The sequence below is a fragment of the Mesoplodon densirostris genome, chromosome 15, assembly GCF_025265405.1.
Source record: "Mesoplodon densirostris isolate mMesDen1 chromosome 15, mMesDen1 primary haplotype, whole genome shotgun sequence".
Classification (NCBI taxonomy): Eukaryota; Metazoa; Chordata; class Mammalia; order Artiodactyla; family Ziphiidae; genus Mesoplodon; species Mesoplodon densirostris.
This window is the reverse complement of record NC_082675.1, coordinates 11,105,970-11,124,205: the sequence shown is the minus strand read 5'-3', so window position 1 is coordinate 11,124,205 and position 18,236 is coordinate 11,105,970. Positions and strand designations below refer to the sequence as shown.

Genomic DNA, 18,236 nt, shown 5'->3' with positions numbered 1-18,236 from the left:
GCATCCCCGTCCTCTCCCGAACACTTGCCCGCCACACCTGCAGAGTCTCCAGCCCAGAGGTTTGAAGCTCGGATAGAAGATGGCAAACTGTACTATGATAAAAGATGGTATGTTCTTGGTAAACACAGATTACTCGTTAGAATCTCAAAAGAACCATTTGGAAAGAGGGCTGGGGCTGTCTATAGTTGTTATTTCAGAGCATGGCTGCTGCTTAACTGAAGGTGGAGGAGCATTTAGAAGTTGTCAGGAGTCTTGATTCCATATGGCTTTTTAGCTCTCTGAAGGCAGTGCTTCCCCAAAACGTGCTCTTCTGGTAGTGGCCCCCGTTCTCTCTCCATGCTGCGGTCACCATACTAGAACTTGTGGTGCCCCTGTAGACTGGGATCAGGGCTTATGTCTCCCTCTGCCCTCTCTTAACTGCACCCCTGTGTGCAAAACTTAATAGGAGTTCTGTGGAAGAAAGGATTTAGTGGTCAGACGAGTTTGGGGGAATGGCCGTGTTAGCTAAGACCAACGGGTTTCATCATTGTTGCACTCTGGGTCCTCTGATATGCTAATGTGCACTGCGAATTTCTGAGATGTTATTAGGTGTTGTTTATTTGACTGAGGTACCCTTTTGCATGCAACGTCCTGCAGCACGAGTGTTCCAGGAAAAATAATCGGGGGAGGTGTATCCTAAAACGTTACTAGTTTAGATTGAAGATGGTTTGAAACCTTCAGACCACCAGCGTTTTCGTTGGGAAGAAAATGGCAAAACAATGTGAAAAACAAATACTCATGCATTTACTCTTTCAACAAATATTTACTGTTTGCTCTGTGACAAGTCACCCGGACCTTGCCACCTTTTCTTTAAATTCGAATTTCTTCCTTCTATTCATTGCCCACATGCAGGCATAGTCTCACTCAGGTTAAGTCATGGCAGACACATAATTGCGTACTGCCTTTCCACTTGTTTATATGTTTTTCTGGGTTATTGTATGCTTTCTGTAATTGTCATTTATAATGGTTGTATGATTTTTTTGAGTTTCAGTATATTTATTTAACCCAAAATTAGAGTTGTGGTTATTTTGAATGTTTTGAGCTTTCGCAAAAAACCCCAACACTGTGTTAGTTGATAACCTTATAATATTGTACTTCTGAAGTTGGGAAGAATGCTTAGAGACCTCGTGATGCCTGAAATAGATCAGTTCCACCTCTGAGGCTGCAGTGAGTTAATAACACATTGGACGATGAAGGCTGGCTCTGTCTGTAAACCTGATCTTTTTTTTTTTTTCTTTAACATTTTTATTGGAGTATAATTGCTTTACAGTGTTGTGTCAGTTTCTGCTGTATAACAAAGTGAATCAGCTATATGCATACGTATATCCCGATATCCCCTCCCTGTTGTGTCTCCCTCCCACCCTCCCCATCCCACCCCTCTAGGTGGTTACAGAGAACAGAGCTGATCGCCCTGTGCTATGCATCTGCTTCCCACTAGCTATCTCTTTTACATTTGGTCGTGTGTATATGTCAATACTACTCTCTCACTTCGTCTCAGCTTACCCTTCCCCCTCCCCATGTCCTCAAGTCCATTCTCTATGTCTGTGCCTTTATTCCTGTCCTGTCCCTAGGTTCATCCGAACCTTTTTTTTTTTTAGATTCCATATATATGTGTTAGCATATGGTATTTGTTTTTCTCTTTCTGACTTGCTTCACTCTGTATGACCAACTGTAGGTCCATCCACCTCACTACAAATAACTCAGTTTCGTTTCTTTTTATGGCTGACTAATATTCCATTGTATAGATGTGCCACGTCTTCTTTATCCATTCATCTGTCGATGGACACTTAGGTTGCTTCCATGTCCTGGCTATTGTAAATAGAGCTGCAATGAACATTGTGGTCCATGACTCTTTTTGAATTATGGTTTTCTCAGGGTATGTGCCCAGTAGTGGGATTGCTGGGACATATGGTAGTTCTACTTTTAGTTTTTTAAGGAACCTCCATACTGTGCTCCATAGTGGCTGTATCAATTTACATTCCCACCAGCAGTGCAAGAGGGTTCCCTTTTCTCTACACCCTCTCCAGCATTTATGGTTTGTAGATTTTTTGATGATGGTCATTCTGACTGGTGTGAGGTGATACCTCATTGTAGTTTGGATTTGCATTTCTCTAATGGTTAGTGATGTTGAGCATCCTTTCATGTGTTTGTTGACAATCTATATATTTTCTTTGGAGAAATGTCTATTTAGGTCTTCTGCCCATTTTTGGATTGGGTTGTGTGTTTTTTTGATATTGAGCTGCATGAGCTGCTTGTATATTTTGGAGATTAATCCTTTGTCAGTTGCTTTGTTTGTAAATATTTTTCCCATTCTGAGGGTTGTCTTTTCATCTTGTTTATGGTTTCCTTTGCTGTGCAAAAGCTTTGAGTTTTATTAGGTCCCATTTGTTTATTTTTGTTTTTATTTCCATTTCTCTAGGAGGTGGATTAAAAAGGATTTTGCTGTGATTTATTTCGTAGAGTGTTCTGCCTATGTTTTCCTCTACGAGTTTGATAGTGTCTGGCCTTACATTTAGGTCTTTAACTCATTTTGAGTTTATTTTTGTGTATGGTGTTAGGAAGTGTTCTAATTTCATTCTTTTACCTGTAGCTGTCCAGTTTTCCCAGCACCACTTATTGAAGAGGCTGTCTTTCCTCCACTGTATACTCTTGCCTCTTTTATCAGAGATAAGGTGATGATATGTGCGTGGGTTTATCTCTGGGCTTTCTATCCTGTTCCATTGATCTATATTTCTGTTTTTGTGCCAGCACCATACTGTCTGGATGACTGTAGCTTTGTAGTATAGTCTGAAGTCAGGGAGCCTGATTCCTCCAGCTCCGTTCTTCTTTCTCAAGATTGCTTTGGCTATTTGGGGTCTTTTGTGTTTCCATACAAATGGTGAAATTTTTTGTTCTAGTTCTGTGAAAAATGCCATTGGTAGTTTGATAGGGATTGCATTGAATCTATAGATTGCTTTGGGTAGTAGAGTCATTTTCACAATGTTGATTCTTCCAATCAAAGAACATGGTATATCTCTCCAGCTGTTTGTATCATCTTTAATTTCTTTTATCAGTGTCTTATAGTTTTCCACATACAGGTCTTTTGTCTACTTAGGTGGGTTTATTCCTAGGTATTTTATTCTTTTTGTTGCAGTGGTAAATGGGAGTGTTTCCTTAATTTCTCTTTCAGATTTTTCATCATTAGTGTGTAGGAATGCAAGAAATTTCTGTGCATCTTTAGGATTCTTTATGTGTAGTATCATGTCATCTGCAAACAGTGACAGTTCTACTTCTACTTTTCCAATTTGGATTCCTTTTATTTCTTTTTCTTCTCTGATTGCTGTGGCTAAAACTTCCAAAACTATGTTGAATGATGGTGAAAGTAGACAACCTTGTCTTGTTCCTGATCTTAGAGGAAATGGTTTCAGTTCTTTACCATTGAGAATGATGTTGGCTGTGGGTTTGTCATATATGGGCTTTATTATGTTGAGGTAGGTTCCCTCTTTGCCTACTTTCTGGAGAGTTTTTATCATAAATGGGTGTTGAATTTTGTCAACAGGTTTTTCAACATCTATTGAGATGATCATGTGGTTTTTATCCTTCAGTTTTTTAATATGGTGTATCACATTGATTGATTTACGTATATTGAAGAATCCTTGCATTCCTGGGATAAACCCCACTTGATCATGGTATATGATCCTTTTAATGTACTGTTGGATTCTGTTTGCTAGTATTTTGTTGAGGATTTTTTTTTTTTTTTTTTTTGGCGGTACGTGGGCCTCTCACTGTTGTGGCCTCTCCCGTTGCGGAGCACAGGCTAGGACGCGCAGGCTAAGCGGCCGTGGCTCATGGGCCCAGCCGCTCCGCGGCATGTGGGACCCTCCGGACTGGGGCACGAACCCGTGTCCCCTGCATCGCCAGGCAGACTCTCAACCACTGCGCCACCAGGGAAGCCCTGGCCTTGCTGCTTTTAATATTTTTTTACTTGTATTTAACTTTTCATAGTTTCATTAATATGTGTCTTGGCATCTTTCTCTTTGGTTTTATCCTGTATGGTAGTCTCTGTGCTTCCTGGACTTGATTTATTATTTCCGTTCCCATTTTAGGGAAGTTTTCAACTATAATCTCTTCTATTATTTTCTCAGTCCCTTTCTTTTTCTCTTCTTCTTCTGGGACTCCTATAACTCGATTGTTGGTGCGTGTAATGTTGTCCCAGAGGTCTCTGAGACTCCTCAATTCTTTTTTCTTTATTCTGCTCTCTGGCAGTTATTTCCACCATTTTATCTTCCAGCTCACTTATCCGTTCTTCTGCCTCAGTTATTCTGCTATTGAGTCCTTCTAGAGTATTTTTAATTTCAGTAAATGCGTTGTTCATCACTGTTTGCTGTTTAGTTCTTCTAGATCCTTGTTAAATGTTTCTTGTACTTTCTCCATTCTGTTTCCAAGATTTTGTATCCTCTTTACTATCATTACTCTGAATTCTTTTTCAGGTAGGTTGCCTATTTCGTCTTCATTTATTTAGTCCTGTAGGTTTTTACCTTGATCCTTCATCTGTAACATATTTTTCTGTCACTTCTATTTTTTTCTTTTCCTCTTTTTGATGGATGGTGCTGTATTCCTATCTTACTGGTTGTTTGGCCTGAGACGTCCAGCCCTGGAGTTTGCAGGCAGTTGGATAGAGCCAGCTTTTGGCACTGAGATGAGCATCTCCAGGAGGCCTCACTCCGATTAATATTCCCGGGGGTCTGAGGTTGTCTATTAGTCCAATGGTTTGGACTCGAAGCCCCCACCACAGGAGCCTGGACCTGACCTCCAGCCTGGGAACCAAGATGTCACAAGCTTTGTGGCGTGGTTAAAAAAAAAAGAAAAAAGGGAGCAGTACAATATCAAAGAATATAAAACAGGGCTTCCCTGGTGGCGCAGTGGTTGAGAGTCCGCCTGCCGATGCAGGGGACACTGGTTTGTGCCCCGGTCTGCCACATGCCGCGGAGCGGCTGGGCCCGTGAGCCATGGCTGCTGAGCCTGCATGTTTGGAGCCTGTGCTCCGCGACGGGAGAGGCCACGACAGTGAGAGGGCCGCGTACTGCAAAAAAAAAAAAAAAAAAGAATAAAAAACAAAATAAGATTAGATAAAAAATATAGTAGGAAAAATAAAACTATAATTGAAGCAACTGCAACAAGGTAAAATAAAACCACAGCAGGAAAAAGAAACCAAAAGGTGGGGGGGGGGGACAAGCCAATAGAAGAGAACAATAACAAAGTATAAAGAATAAAATAAAATTAGAAAAATAGAAACTGTATTAAGAAAAATAAAAATATAAAAGAATCAGCAACAGTTGACAACAGGGTAAAAGAGCACCCCAATCTAAAAGAGGAAAACAGAAAAAAAAAAAAGTCTTGCCTAGGTGGGTGGAGTTTAGGCAGGGTTGGAACTTGGGCAGGGGTGGGCTTTAGGGTGGGGCGGGACCTAGGCTGGTGGGCAGGTGACTTTGGGCATGGGGTGGGGCCTAGGCGGGGCAAAGGTCAAGCGTGGGGCAGGGCCTCTGCTTAGGACCTGCGCAAGGGGAGAGGCTGCACGTGGAAGGGAGGGCCTCTGGAGAGTGGAGTTTGGAATTTGGAGGTAGGGCCCTGCGGGAGGCTGTGTGGGTGGGGTTTAGGCCCAGGGCGTTGGAGGGGTTCCCCCATTGTAGGAGTGGGGCTCTGGGTGGGGGTGTGGGGCAGGGCTTGGGCTCTGTGAGGCAAGAGGGAGGCCCCGAGGTCAAGGGATTAGGACCCAGCCTGCTGGGCTCCCTGGTGCCTAAGCGGACAGGGAAAGCACTGGCCCCGTTCCACTCCGTTCCTTCGCGCCCCTCCCCGACCATCTTCCCCAGGGTCTCCCTCATTGCTGGACCCCTAACCATGGGTGGGTCCTGCTGGGTGTAGGAACTCCTCCCCTCCCCCAGCCGCCCCTCAGGGGTGCTGGTCCCAGAGGTCTGGCCTTTACTTTTGCTCCCCCTTCCCTCCCTCCCACTCCCTCAGGACCCGCGTGGCTGGAGGGCGCCTCTGGGCAGAGGATCAGACCCGGGATCTCAGCAGGTTCCTGGGGGCCCAAGTGGGCAGGGGGAACCTGGCCACACTCCTTTTTAATCCTCTGCCCTCCCAGTGTTCCCCCAATTTCCCCCTTGGGGCGAGGGACCCCTTCCCCTCCCCCAGCTGCCTCTCAGGGGCACCAGTCCTGTCCTGCCTCCACTTCTCCCCCTTCACTCCCCCCACGCCCCACGTCCTACCTGGTTTCTGGGGGTTCCTCCCGTCCCCTTAGGTGTCCATAGTCCCCCACTGGTGCCTGTCCGGTGCCCTAGTTGTGAGGAGATGCGTGCCGTCTTGACTGCCCCCTGTAACCCTGATCTTAGTGACTGCTGCCCCTCTCATTTGACGACCGTTGTTCTCCTCAGAGGCCAGTTATGTTGTGTCCTAACCTAGCTTATCAGAACACAGCACCACTAGGTGGCAGGCCCTGACAGCTCAGCACCCTGAGGGGCAAAATAAAATGAAAAATGTTTCTAATAATGAAAACCAAGTAACCTTTAAAGATCAAGCCCACACATAAGAACCATCTTCAAAAATGATAAGATTTATCACTAACATTTTTACAGAGCTGTGAGTCTTAAAGCCACGTGATATTTCAAATGATGTTCATTTTGTCATTGCATTGCTTCTGATCTTCCTCCTTCTAAGGCTTAATCCTTAGACTTTGTGAGACATGTCTTGAGGATGAAAATGCAGTAAAATAAAATTCTTGTTTTTCTAAAGAAAGGACCCACGGTGACTCCTAATGTAGACAGTGGTCAAGTGGGCTGTGGTAGATCACCTAAGCATTTTGGAGGAATGTCACAATCACTGTCTTTCTCCCAGTGGCGGCAGAAATCTGTCCAGTGTCTCGGAGCATTTTACTATTTTAGTGACTTTAAAGTTGCTTACTCTCTTGTTAAATATTGAGACTGTTGTTTTCTGTATTCTGTGTGTTTCCCTTCTTTGGCCTTGGAGGTCAGGTTCATGACTCATCTGCTGAAAGGCAGGTCCCTCCCTTCCTCCCCCCCCCCCCCATCTGGAAGGTGCTTGCCAGGAGTCCTCTACAGGACAGGCCTCTCGCGTCTCACCAGGCTCCTGATGTTTGGCTTTTGTGTCCTTGTCAGTTTGGAGGCTTTCATTCTTCCTTCTTTTCCAGCAGTTGTGGCCTGTGGCTGAGAGGTCGGCTGAATCACTTTCTGCTCTTTCCAGTGATGTGGAGTACTTTGGTGAAACAGTATTTCTGGCAAAATATGTTTCATTCAGTTTTAAATGACTTCAGCAAAATGGGCGTGGTTTGGGCTTACCATCTTGGCCTGAACGCTTATCAAGCTACATTTCATTTTGAAAGATAAGCATCTTCCCTTGTCCTGGGTCTTATACTGCTTTTAAGACATTTTATATCCTGTAAGTTTTCCTCACATTTTGATTTGAACTAATGACCCTTCTTAGAAAGTACTGCGAAAGTAGCTGAGATTTTAAAGTAACTCACTGATGGTGCCGGTGGACTGTTTTTTCTTCCCTCACTTTAAATCCAGCACTGCTGAAGTGAATTCAGTGAAGTCACCCACTTGTATGGGTGGATTTAACCCTCCAGCCTTCGCCTGACACGAGAGATTATTAACTCAAAACAGTGACTCTTTACAGCTAGAATCGGGATTCCTTGAAGTCCTGTAGTTGTAACATGGTATTCATGGGGTTTTTTGGGGAAATGACACGTTAATATCAGTATTCCCAGTAGGATACAAAATTAAATTAATTCTACCCCTTTCCTGCCCCACTTTTTGACCCACCTTCTAAAGAAATTGCTTTTTTCCATAATAGTAGCGGTGGTTCTAGTTTGTCAGGTTTAACAGTAGAGGCAGAGCTTTAAGAACTTAACTGTAGGGATTCCCAGGTGAGGATTTCCGTTAGTAATAAAGTCAATTTGACATTTGGGGCTTGTTCTCTGAGGCTATTCAAAGTATTTTTTCAGCAGAGATGAGTTGTAGCTTGTAAAACAGGTTAATTGGCAAAAAAAAAAAAAAAAGTGATAATGTACATTTTTACTAATTTAACTTTATTTTTGTTTTTTTAACATTTTTTTGTGTCTAAACATATTCTGAATCCCCCCTCCTTTTAATTAGTATTTAGAAATCAGCAAGTAAGTTTGTATGTTATGGTTGTCATATACTGTTTGGTTTCATCTTGAAACTGCCGCCCCAGCATGAGCACTTTAATTTCTGAGGACTTTTTTTTTTTCCCCAGGGAATTTGGGTAATGTACTAGATTTGATATCCAGGGATAATGGTTCCCCAAGACCATTGTGTGGTGCCTGATAACCACTGGAGGTCCCAGGGCCTCTGCTTCACGAGGACCTGGGAATCAGCTGGTTTGGGAAACATGCTGGTGAGGTCTCCTGTGGAGCCCAGGGAGCACATGGAGCACTGCTGGGCATTCAGGCCACCACCATCCGGTGGTCCCAGAGCAGGCGGATTTGGGAGGTGGCCAGATGTGCAGGTCCCAGACCGCTTTCCAGGGGTAGTAGACCACATTGCATGGTTTACTCCTGATGTTTACTTTAAAGCCAGTCGGATGGGTTGGGGTTTGGGTGCTGAGCGCATCTGAAGGAAAATGCAGCACGTCTCAGGAGAGTTGTCTCACTTGTCTCCCAGAGTTGTCTTTAACAGACACTAAGACATTAATTTGTGACATTAAGTTTTCTTCCTGCCCTTTGGTTACTTTGGTGTTTTTCAGTACCATAACTTATAAGAAAGTACTGTTTACTCTTTGATTACAAGTAATACCTGTTTATTCTGGAAAGAAGAAAGCTATGCAATAAAAAGAATATCATTCTTTTATATTTTTATAAAACTTTATATTTTTATGAAATTTTAATATACACTTAATAGACATTTTAATATAAATTTACCGATTTTTATGTATGTGTGTATATGATACACATGTAACACGCATTATGTTGTATTACGCACACAGGGACATAATGGACGTAGTTTTTTTCTTGACTGAGCAGTATATTGACCACGTTTCCACACTAGTAATATACTCCTACACCACACCCATGACCTTTCTTTATTTAGAAAGTAGTATCAGGATGACTTGAGGCTAGTTGCATGTTGTTTTGTGTTTTTATCTCTTTAATAACTCACAACCCCCATAGAATAACTGTGAATGTTCTCCCCTTCTGTTTTTATTCTAACCATTACTCAAGACATTACCATTTACATAGGATGGTTGGCTTAGATGTGGGAGGGAAACTCAAGTTTGAGTTTTCTGTGAACTAATTGAACCTTTCCTCATGCACTTTGTTAATTCAGACCTTGTAATATTCCATATTTAGCATAATGGAGGTCCCCTGACCCAGTTTACCACCTAATCCCTGGCCAAAAGCAGCTTTCAAGCTGGGTCTAAACCAGTCTCGCTGTTCTAGTTGAATTTATGATTTGACTTCTTTTAATGGTGTTCTCAGGAAGTAAATTGACTTGGAAACTTGAGTTTTCCGCTCCTAAGTAGCAGGTTAAAGAATGTTTAGAACCTTGATTGGAAAAAGCCCATTGTGGGAGTGAAGTACCTCCTTTACTGTGATATCTTAGCAGTGGATTATTTCACTGTACCAGCAAAACAGAGTCTGTCTTCTTCCCCCACAGAAATAATGGTTAGATGCAGTGCTTTGCTGGGAGATGTGTTTTGGTGGAAGTTATATGAGTTAGTGGGTCTGTTAAGCCAACTCTCTGCAGCCAGAATGAACCAAAGGTTATCTTGACTGAACTGGGCTGGCCTAGGCCAGGGCTGCCAGCAGCAGCTCAGCTGATGTTTCCAACTCCTGTCACCCAGTAGCTGCTCCTTCCTCCTGTGGCAGCTGTTACTGACTCATTTGGGCTTTGGCCCTGGCTTCCTCATTTTTCATCCTCTGCCTTGTCCCTGAACTTGTAGAAGAAGGTGAGGGTGGTCCTACACTACAGAATAGATGCAGGGACTGAAAGGGGGGAGTCTGTCTTATCTACTCCATTCAGAGCTGCCCTCCCGACTGACCAGGCCAAATTAGATACCCTTTGGTGCAAGTCTAACAGTCAGAACTTCACCTAGTTAGTACTTGCCAGGTGTGATTATTTCATATTTGTCACTGCCACTGTATTTGAAGCTCCTGACGGCAGGGACCTTGTGGCCTTGTTCACTGTCCACTCCACCCTCCAGGGTGGTCAGTGGTACACAACAAGTGGCTAATGAGTATTTGCTGAATGAGTGATCAAAGTAAGGACTGAATTTGGCTTGCCTTCTTGTTGATGACTTACTTGGACAAATAGAAAATATATAACGGGACAGTCTGTTCAAGCCCACCTGTTCATTTTGTCCACCCAACCCTCCTCAGTGTTTTGGGGTGGAGGCAGAAAGTGGGGACAGAGGTTTTACTTAAAAAATTATAATTTACTTTTTGAACTGGGTCATATAGTTCAAATAAAAACCTAAAATACAGAGTTAGTTTTCTAGCCCTTTCCTTGGCCCTCTTTTCCACTCTGCAGTGGAACCAAGAATGTAATTTTTAGACTTAGAAGGAGATTAGGAGGTCATCTGATCCAATCCAAGGATGGAAGCCTGTAAATTAAACCTGAAATCCAGGCTGTTCCTCAACTATAAATTAAGATTCCTTTAATTATATTTTTTGTTGTGTTTTTTTTTTCTTCCCTCCTTTGCGTCCTTTCTTTATTCCTTTTCTAAATTTGGGCCCTTAACAATACTGTATACTTAAAATTTGTTAAGAGGGTAAACCTTATGGTAAATATTCTTACCACAAAAGGAAAGAAAGCCACAAAACAATAGTTATAATAGAGGGTGGGAGAAAACTTTGGGAGGAGGTGGATTATGTTTATGGCCTTGATGGTGGTGATGGTTTCACAGGTATGTACTTATCCCGAAACTCATTGAGTTGTATACATTAAATACGTACTACTTCTCACATGTCAGTCATACCTCAATAAAGTGGTTAAAAAAACAAATGTGTGTCTTTTTTCCCGCAGGTACCACAAGAGCCAGGCCATCTATCTAGAGTCAAAGGACAACCAGAAATTGAGTTGTGTGATCAGCTCTGTCGGAGCCAATGAGGTAAGACTGAACCTCTGTCACCCTTTAGGAAAGCAAAATGGAACAAACCTGCAATGTGAGTGCCACCAAGAAAGTACGGTGGAATCACAGTGTTGTATGTGGTTTAGATTCTAAAGTCAGCACTTTGAGGCTGAAATTGCACATAGGCAAAATCACCCTTAAAAATCCCTTACTTTGTATGACTGCAGTTTATGCGGGTTTGTGTAAGCCTTGTGGTTTTGTGAACCCCCTGCAGAGTAATTGAGTTGGGCACCACTGTGATAGACTGCAGGAAAGGACACAAGGCAAGTTGGTGTGATGTCTGCACGTTCAAATCCTGCTGCTTATTGAGGCAGCCATCTGCTGAGGATGGGACTTGCCGTTGGAGCATACTCTGTCTTTGCTGTTATTTCTCTCGAGCTTTCATGTGCACTCAGATTTGTTTCATGCTCTGAGGATCTAACAAGGCTCCTGGCACAGGGTCTGGCACACAGTAAGTGTTCAGTAAATGGGTGCTGGCCTGATCTGACCCACACACTACTCTTCACCTGCCGTCTCTCTAATCCGAGGTGTCCTGTTGTGCTTCTGAACAGTGAGCTACCAGGCTCATACCCTTAGGGACTGGTCTCCTCCAGTCTCTCTTAAAGGATGGGAGCTGGTTGAAAGTTAGCTCTGAGGGTCATGCTGAAGGATGATGTGACTAGCCTGTGAGCTCTCCAGCTGACCCTTCTTTAGGAGGGTGTCAGCAGTGTGTAACTGGTATTGTTAGTAGTCAAAAAACAGTTTGAAACGTTAATAGCTTGTTTGGCTTGATCTTTTATCAGTCCACAAATGTCTGCAAAGAAATTGATTTTTATGTGTCTACCTCTGTAACTTATTCGTGCCAGTGCATAGTAAGTCTGATGAAGGTGGATTATGAAATAACTTAAGCCTATTCTATTCTCCCAGCTTCCTGAATTGAAAATGCCCTCAAATGTGACTAGTTGGCAAAGTGATTGTTCACTTAGAAGTTAGGGAGAGCCTTCCAGATATATGAATGTCATTTTCCTCTGGGCTCGTGATCTGTGTGTCACCCTAAGCCAGGTCGGAACAGGGCATCTCAGAGAGCCGCTGCCCTGGCAGGGGCTTTGCAGTTTCACAGCGGAGCACGTGTGCCTGGCTGTGTGGGCTGCTGCACAGAGGGCGTGTGGCCTCCTCGTCCCTGAACCTAATTTCAGAACCCATGCATTATTCTCTGTGACACCTCAGGACTTTTCAGGGAAACAGAAATGCAAGTTAGATTTTTTTTCTCTCTCTCTGTTGAAGATTGTCACCCTTTGACATAATAGAGTGTTAGCGAAGTCTGACAAGGAAACAGTGACACTGAGACATGTCTCCTGGAGGGGAGAAGCCTCAGTGCGTCGGAGGCTTGCAACAGGGAAAACATTTCTCACTTCTTGGAAGTATTCCAGCTCATTTTTTCAGGTGAAATCCTAAGTAACACTGAAGCTACTTGGCTTCTGCATAACTTGACTCTGAGCATATTTGGTGCGTGGGTCTGAGCATGTCGGTGACTGGCTCTTCAGCCCTCCTTGGGGTCAGTTTTCAGTTTAAAATGGTTCTGCAAGGTCCTTCAGAGGCTCAGCCTCAGGTGAGGTCTTTATTTTTAAACAAGTGTATTTGACTTTAAAGTCTCTTTGTTGTTAAATAATCACAGTAAGGAAATATGAAACTGAGAATAGCTTTCTCTTTTTCTGAATAAGCTTTTTTTAAAAAATAAATTTATTTATTTATTTTTGGCTGTGTTGGGTCTTCGTTGCTGCGTGCGGGCTTTCTCTAGTTGCGGTGAGCGGGGCTACTCTTCGTTGTGGTGCACAGGCTTCGCATTGCAGTAGCTTCTCGTTGCGGAGCGTGGGCTCTAGGTGCGCAGGCTTCAGTAGTTGTGGTGCAAGGGCTTCGTTGCTCCGAGGCATGTGGGATGTTCCAGGACAAGGGATCGAAGCTGTCCCCTGTATTGGCAGGCAGATTCTTAACCACTGCGCCACCAGGGAAGCCCTGAATAAACTTTTTTAAACCTGACAACTGAATGGGCAAAGGAGGAGCTATATTTGTAAACTTGTACTTGCATATATAGGTGAGATGCAGATCTTTAAAAAACTCATGCTTTTGTCTCCATCTGATCATGTGTTAATAACATGGATGAGAGAAGGGGTGAGAAAGCAGGGAACCAGGTAAGAAGAGCAAGGGGCTTTGATGTCAGGCGCCAGGATTCCCATTGGACAAGTGGACTCGGCGTTGCTCTTCTGTAAAATGGGGGTGATAACAGTACTTACTCCATAGGATTGTTCTGAGGATGAAGGAGCTTGGTCAGTTTGGTCAGCACAGTGTCTGGCCCCCAGTAATCTCCCCCGCAAGTGGGTCAGGTGACCGAGGTGGCAGCTCTCCTTGCCCTCCCTGGCTACAGGGATGCCACATACCGGGTGCACTTGGCAGCTCTGGCGGCCCCATGCTGGAAGAGCTCGTTTTCAGTTCTAGGGAAGAATACATCTGCCCTGTACAGTGCCAGACGTCTGATCCCATCTGTGGGAGAATGATGCGGTCAGGAGGGAAGGACTGTCTTAAGCTAATTTGGCCTTCTCAGCATCCTCATTGGGCCTTTGCTCACCCGTGGGCATTTCTTTTGTTGTTAATTTTTCTATCTTTTGCTGTTAGGACCATTAGCCTTAATTGCCAGGAAACCAGAGAATTGAAAGGCTATACTATGGAAGTCCCTAGGGGCAAGGAAAATATTTTCTAATTTGATTGTAAGTTTATGAATATATGTGTCTTGAATGTTGATAATACTGTAATCATACCATATCAAAAAGAGTCCTTAAGGGGACTTCCCTGGTGGTCCAGTGGTTAAGACTCCACACTCCCAGTGCAGGGGACACGGGTTCGATCCCTGGTCGGGGAACTAAGAGCCCACCTGCTACACAGTGCAGTCTAGAAAAAAAAAAAAAAAAAGAGTCTTTAAGATGAAGGCAAGAATGGAACTCAAGAACACCGTGCTTTCCATTTTCTTACTCAAAGGTGTAAGAGAAATGAGTTCAAGGGTGATGCCTGCTCTCTGTGGTGGAGGCATGCCTTTAGGAGGCCAGAGGTCAAGGCCTGTGAATGCCTCACGGGTTGACAGGAAGAGGTTGCCAGCTGTCTGGCTACACCTAATTCATGCAAACATCCCGATGCTCTGGAACATTTTCCCCTCAGGATTAGCCTCTCATCCTGTTCCTTTTCCATCTCCCCTGCAGATCTGGGTGAGGAAGACAAGCGACAGCACCAAGATGAGGATTTACTTGGGCCAGCTTCAGCGCGGGCTCTTCGTGATCCGCCGGAGGTCAGCGGCCTGACTTTCTCCAGTGTTGTGCTTCCCTTGACCCCTTTTCTGGAATGGTTTTTGGTTTTGTTTTGCTCTTAATAGAAAGTTTTTAACTTGGGACTTGCTACTTGCTTGGCCTTGGAAAATGGAGAACACTGTGGTGGATTCTGCAAGGCGCCCTTGTGGCCAGGCACTTCCCGCCTTTGTGTCATTCTTTCCCTGCCTCGACTTCTTCCAGTCATCCGTCACCATGAGACTATTTTACTTTCAGGAGAATTGGGAGTTTGCTTTACTGATTTCTTTGTTTTTTGCTTATACTTTGTCTTTTTTTTTTTTAAAGCCTCCTTTGAGTTTGCAGGGACGTCTCTCTTAATTATCTAGGTCTTGCTGTCATGATGAGGAGTGGGAAGGGGTACCCTCCTCAGTGCATTTTCATGTTTTGAATCTGATTAGTGGGTCATGTAGCTACCTTCCTTGTCAAGCCCAATTCACCGTTTCCCCAGAAGCTTGGGGCAGAGGTCCTAGCAGAAGGAGATTAATTCTCCTGGCTCTAAGCCTTCTCGGAGAAATGAATGCCTTGTGTAACATCTGGCGTATGCCATCCATTCCACCGGCTGAAAGACAGAAAAATTCGCCTGGGAGACGACGTGCACTGCAGTAAATGGGGTTGAGGGAAGGGGGCGTTTCATATCATAAAGTGCTGAAGGTTCCATATTTTAAATGTTGTTTAAAGCAAGTGGTTCATTCAAACGCATTTGTTCTAGCTCAGGCTAGAACAAGAAGCGGTCATTTCAGAAGCTTTCGTTTGTAATTCCCTCCTCTCTCCTGCTCCCAAGTAGATGAGGTGGCACCTGCCGCCGGCTGGTGATCCGGGTTGTCTGTGGTCGGTGGGGAGGTGAGATGGTTGGTGGAGTCATCAGTGATCTGTAGACTCTCACTGGTAACTCACATCGCACTCTTCTCGTCGCTGATGCCCGTGTTGCCTTGGCCATTCCGAACCCATGGAACCTTGTCAGCACTCCCGGGCTCCCAGGAGATCTGGCCCCAGGTTGCAGACGGGGAAGGCCGTTGGCTGCCGCTAAACCTGCACTCTCCCTAATGAATCCTGGTGAAACAGCCTGCCCTGCTCCCTTTCCCTCATTCCCATAATGGCAGAAATAACTCACTGGGTGATGATTTTCTTGTTTTGTTTCTGATATTCTAGTTGCCACCCTAAGATGTTTAAAGTATTTGGGGTTAGAGCAAGTATTAGCATCTCTATGGGCAATCAGTAGACCTTATACATCCTGGGAAATCTTTGTAAGTAATTCCCTTGGTCTCAAGTGATTGTCTTCGTGTTGTCTCTTGATGTACACACCTCACAGCTAGTTGTAGAGCTGTGATGACAAGTAAATCACCTTCTCCAGAGTCCTGGCTTCAACAGAGACCAAACCCTACTTACTGACTCAGAGTAAAGACTTGTACAGATACATTTTATTTTTCATTTATAATCCAATTTTCCTCTCATTTTTTTCTGGTGTTGGAGTCTCATTTAGAGAACAGGACAGATGAGGCTGTTTATCAAAATTACCTGGCGTTCTGAGTTTCTTCTCTGCCTCCCAGCCCCCCATGATTATGATCTTTGCAATAGTGAACCAGATCGACAGTAAACAGGGGCTTCACCTTTTGTTTCTTCTTGGCGGCCTTTGCTGTAAGGGAGGCTCTCTCTTGATTGAATTGTCACTGTGGTGTGTGTTACCTCCCATAATATCAGGGAGCTCTTTGTTATCCCCTTGTGCCCTGTGATGGAAATTTATTTAGATATATTTAGTGTGTGTTACCATCGAAGGTGGTTTATTTTAATTTTTTTTTTTTTTTTTAATGATTATCTTGTCTTCCTAACACTGCACCAAAGTTTGTTTTTTTGGGGAAGGATTGTATCGATAGCTACTTTTCTGCATGGATGCAGCAGCAAGTTGCCTTGTTTTCTTGCCTTGTCTGGTGGGTCCTTTGTGCTTTCATGAAGTAACTGGTGATTTGAAGACCGGGCACTTTACCCTTTTCAGTAAATTTGAGGATGTTTGAGGCCACACTTCGGCATGGTTGCAGCCCCACCGCTGCCTTCTCAGTATCCTCACAACCTTTAACAATCATGATCTAGTGAAAATGAGGGAAGGAAACCGTAAAGTACACTTGAGACACAGCAACGCAAATTATATTCCTGATCCCGGAAGACTTGCTTTTTATTGAGTCACTCCAGGGATGAAAAATCAGCAGTTCTTCCCCTCAGACAGGCCCCTGTGGTGACCTGGGGTGGAAGATCCCCCTTGTTGGGAGATGTAGGTGCTTTTGTGATGGGCAAAATCGAACGAGAGAAGGAAAAAACAGACTTTGAGCTTCCTAGAATAAGAGGGGCCTGGCTTTTAGCCCGGGTGGTTATTCTTCTTCCAAAACGTCTTTGTCTCTTCTTGGACTCCAGGGCACTGGATGAATTACCAAATTCAAACTGTTTCCTGCAAGTGGTAACTTGGATAAAGTTTGGTCCAGACAATTCCAATCAAGAACCTATACATGTGTTAATCTGATCAAGAACCTGTATGTGTGTTACTCTGTTCAAGAAGCTGTATGTGTGTGATTCTGATCAAGAACCTTTACATGTGTTTCGTTCAAGGCATCAGCCTCAGGTATTACACAGTGTTTGCTATGGGTGTGGCCTAATGTTTATTTTACCTCCACTTGGGGGTTGTTGTGTGCTTCCCTCAACTCCCTCTCTAAGCCAGTGTCCTCTTGAACAGTTTCCAGATTTCTGTAGCCATACCAAAGTCAGGATGTTTTCATTCATTCGGATACCAGTATTTATGGAAGTCTAACTACCTAACTTACCTTAAGGTTTGAAAAAAAAAACTTCAGACTGGGGCCAGTGTAAGATCCCAGAGGCTGGTCTGCAAATCAGGCTACTTGTATTGGTGTGTAAGACCCTGCATTTAGGACTGGGTGACTTTTCTAAGAGAAATATGGGGGGGGGGGATTGGTTCCACTTTTTTTTTTTAACCTAACTTGGGGCTGGGTGGGGGGAATCCTATTTTTTACAGTATTTTTGTTTTTCTATTAACATTTCCTTTTATCGTTGGATTTTTTACTAAAATTCCTCCTGATATAAAAATTGTTTCTAATCTGGGAATTTGAAATCTTGCTACTTAATGTTGCACCATTTTTTCCCAAAGAGTTTAAACCACTATAATACCAGAACATGGCAAAAAATAATAATGATAACTTAGAGCCATTGCAAGCAGTTGGTGGGCTTTTTTTTTACAATAACATCATTAACTGGTACATTAAATGTTCTGAGAGGTGAATGTAACAAGTAGAGGGTTTTATTTTTTTTTTTAATGACAATAAACTTTCAAAGAGAAAACCAGCACGTAGTCTGTATATTTTTACTGAAATTATATCCATTGACTTGTATATCCATTGACTTGACAAATGATTGAAATTTATTTTAGGTTTTTCCTCCAGTAATTGGGAAGGAAGGAAGTTGGGGAAGAGGGAGGGACCTACTAGACATTTGCTCGTTATGAAGGGTGAGATATGGAGTGATGTCCAAGACTGACTCTCAGGTTTGTAAAGATCAGTCTAGGGGTGTCGACCCTTAAATGTAGCCAGCTGTCTCCTGGTTGGAGAGGATAAAAGAATCTGATTAAAAATGGAGTAAATAGGGACTTACCTGGTGGCACAGTGGTTAAGAATCCGCCTGCTAATGCAGGAGACACGGGTTGGA

General features: G+C 43.6%; 1 protein-coding gene across 4 annotated transcripts in view; it reads left to right on the top strand.

Moving 5' to 3' along the window:
• The window catches only part of SUDS3 (SDS3 homolog, SIN3A corepressor complex component), a 40,090-nt gene extending 22,613 nt beyond the window's left edge, over positions 1 to 17,477 (top strand). For 3 of the 4 annotated variants that reach the window (XM_060118808.1, XM_060118810.1, XM_060118811.1), the window contains 4 exons: positions 2 to 107; positions 11,079 to 11,163; positions 14,412 to 14,497; positions 16,938 to 17,477. In XM_060118808.1, coding sequence (XP_059974791.1) covers positions 2 to 107; positions 11,079 to 11,163; positions 14,412 to 14,497; positions 16,938 to 17,043 — 383 coding nt within the window. In that variant the 3' untranslated portion in view covers positions 17,044 to 17,477. Of the gene's footprint in view, position 1; positions 108 to 11,078; positions 11,164 to 14,411; positions 14,600 to 16,937 lie in introns of those variants that run through there. The other variant, XM_060118809.1, reaches the window with a different exon arrangement.
• Positions 17,478 to 18,236: the final 759 nt, after the last annotated feature.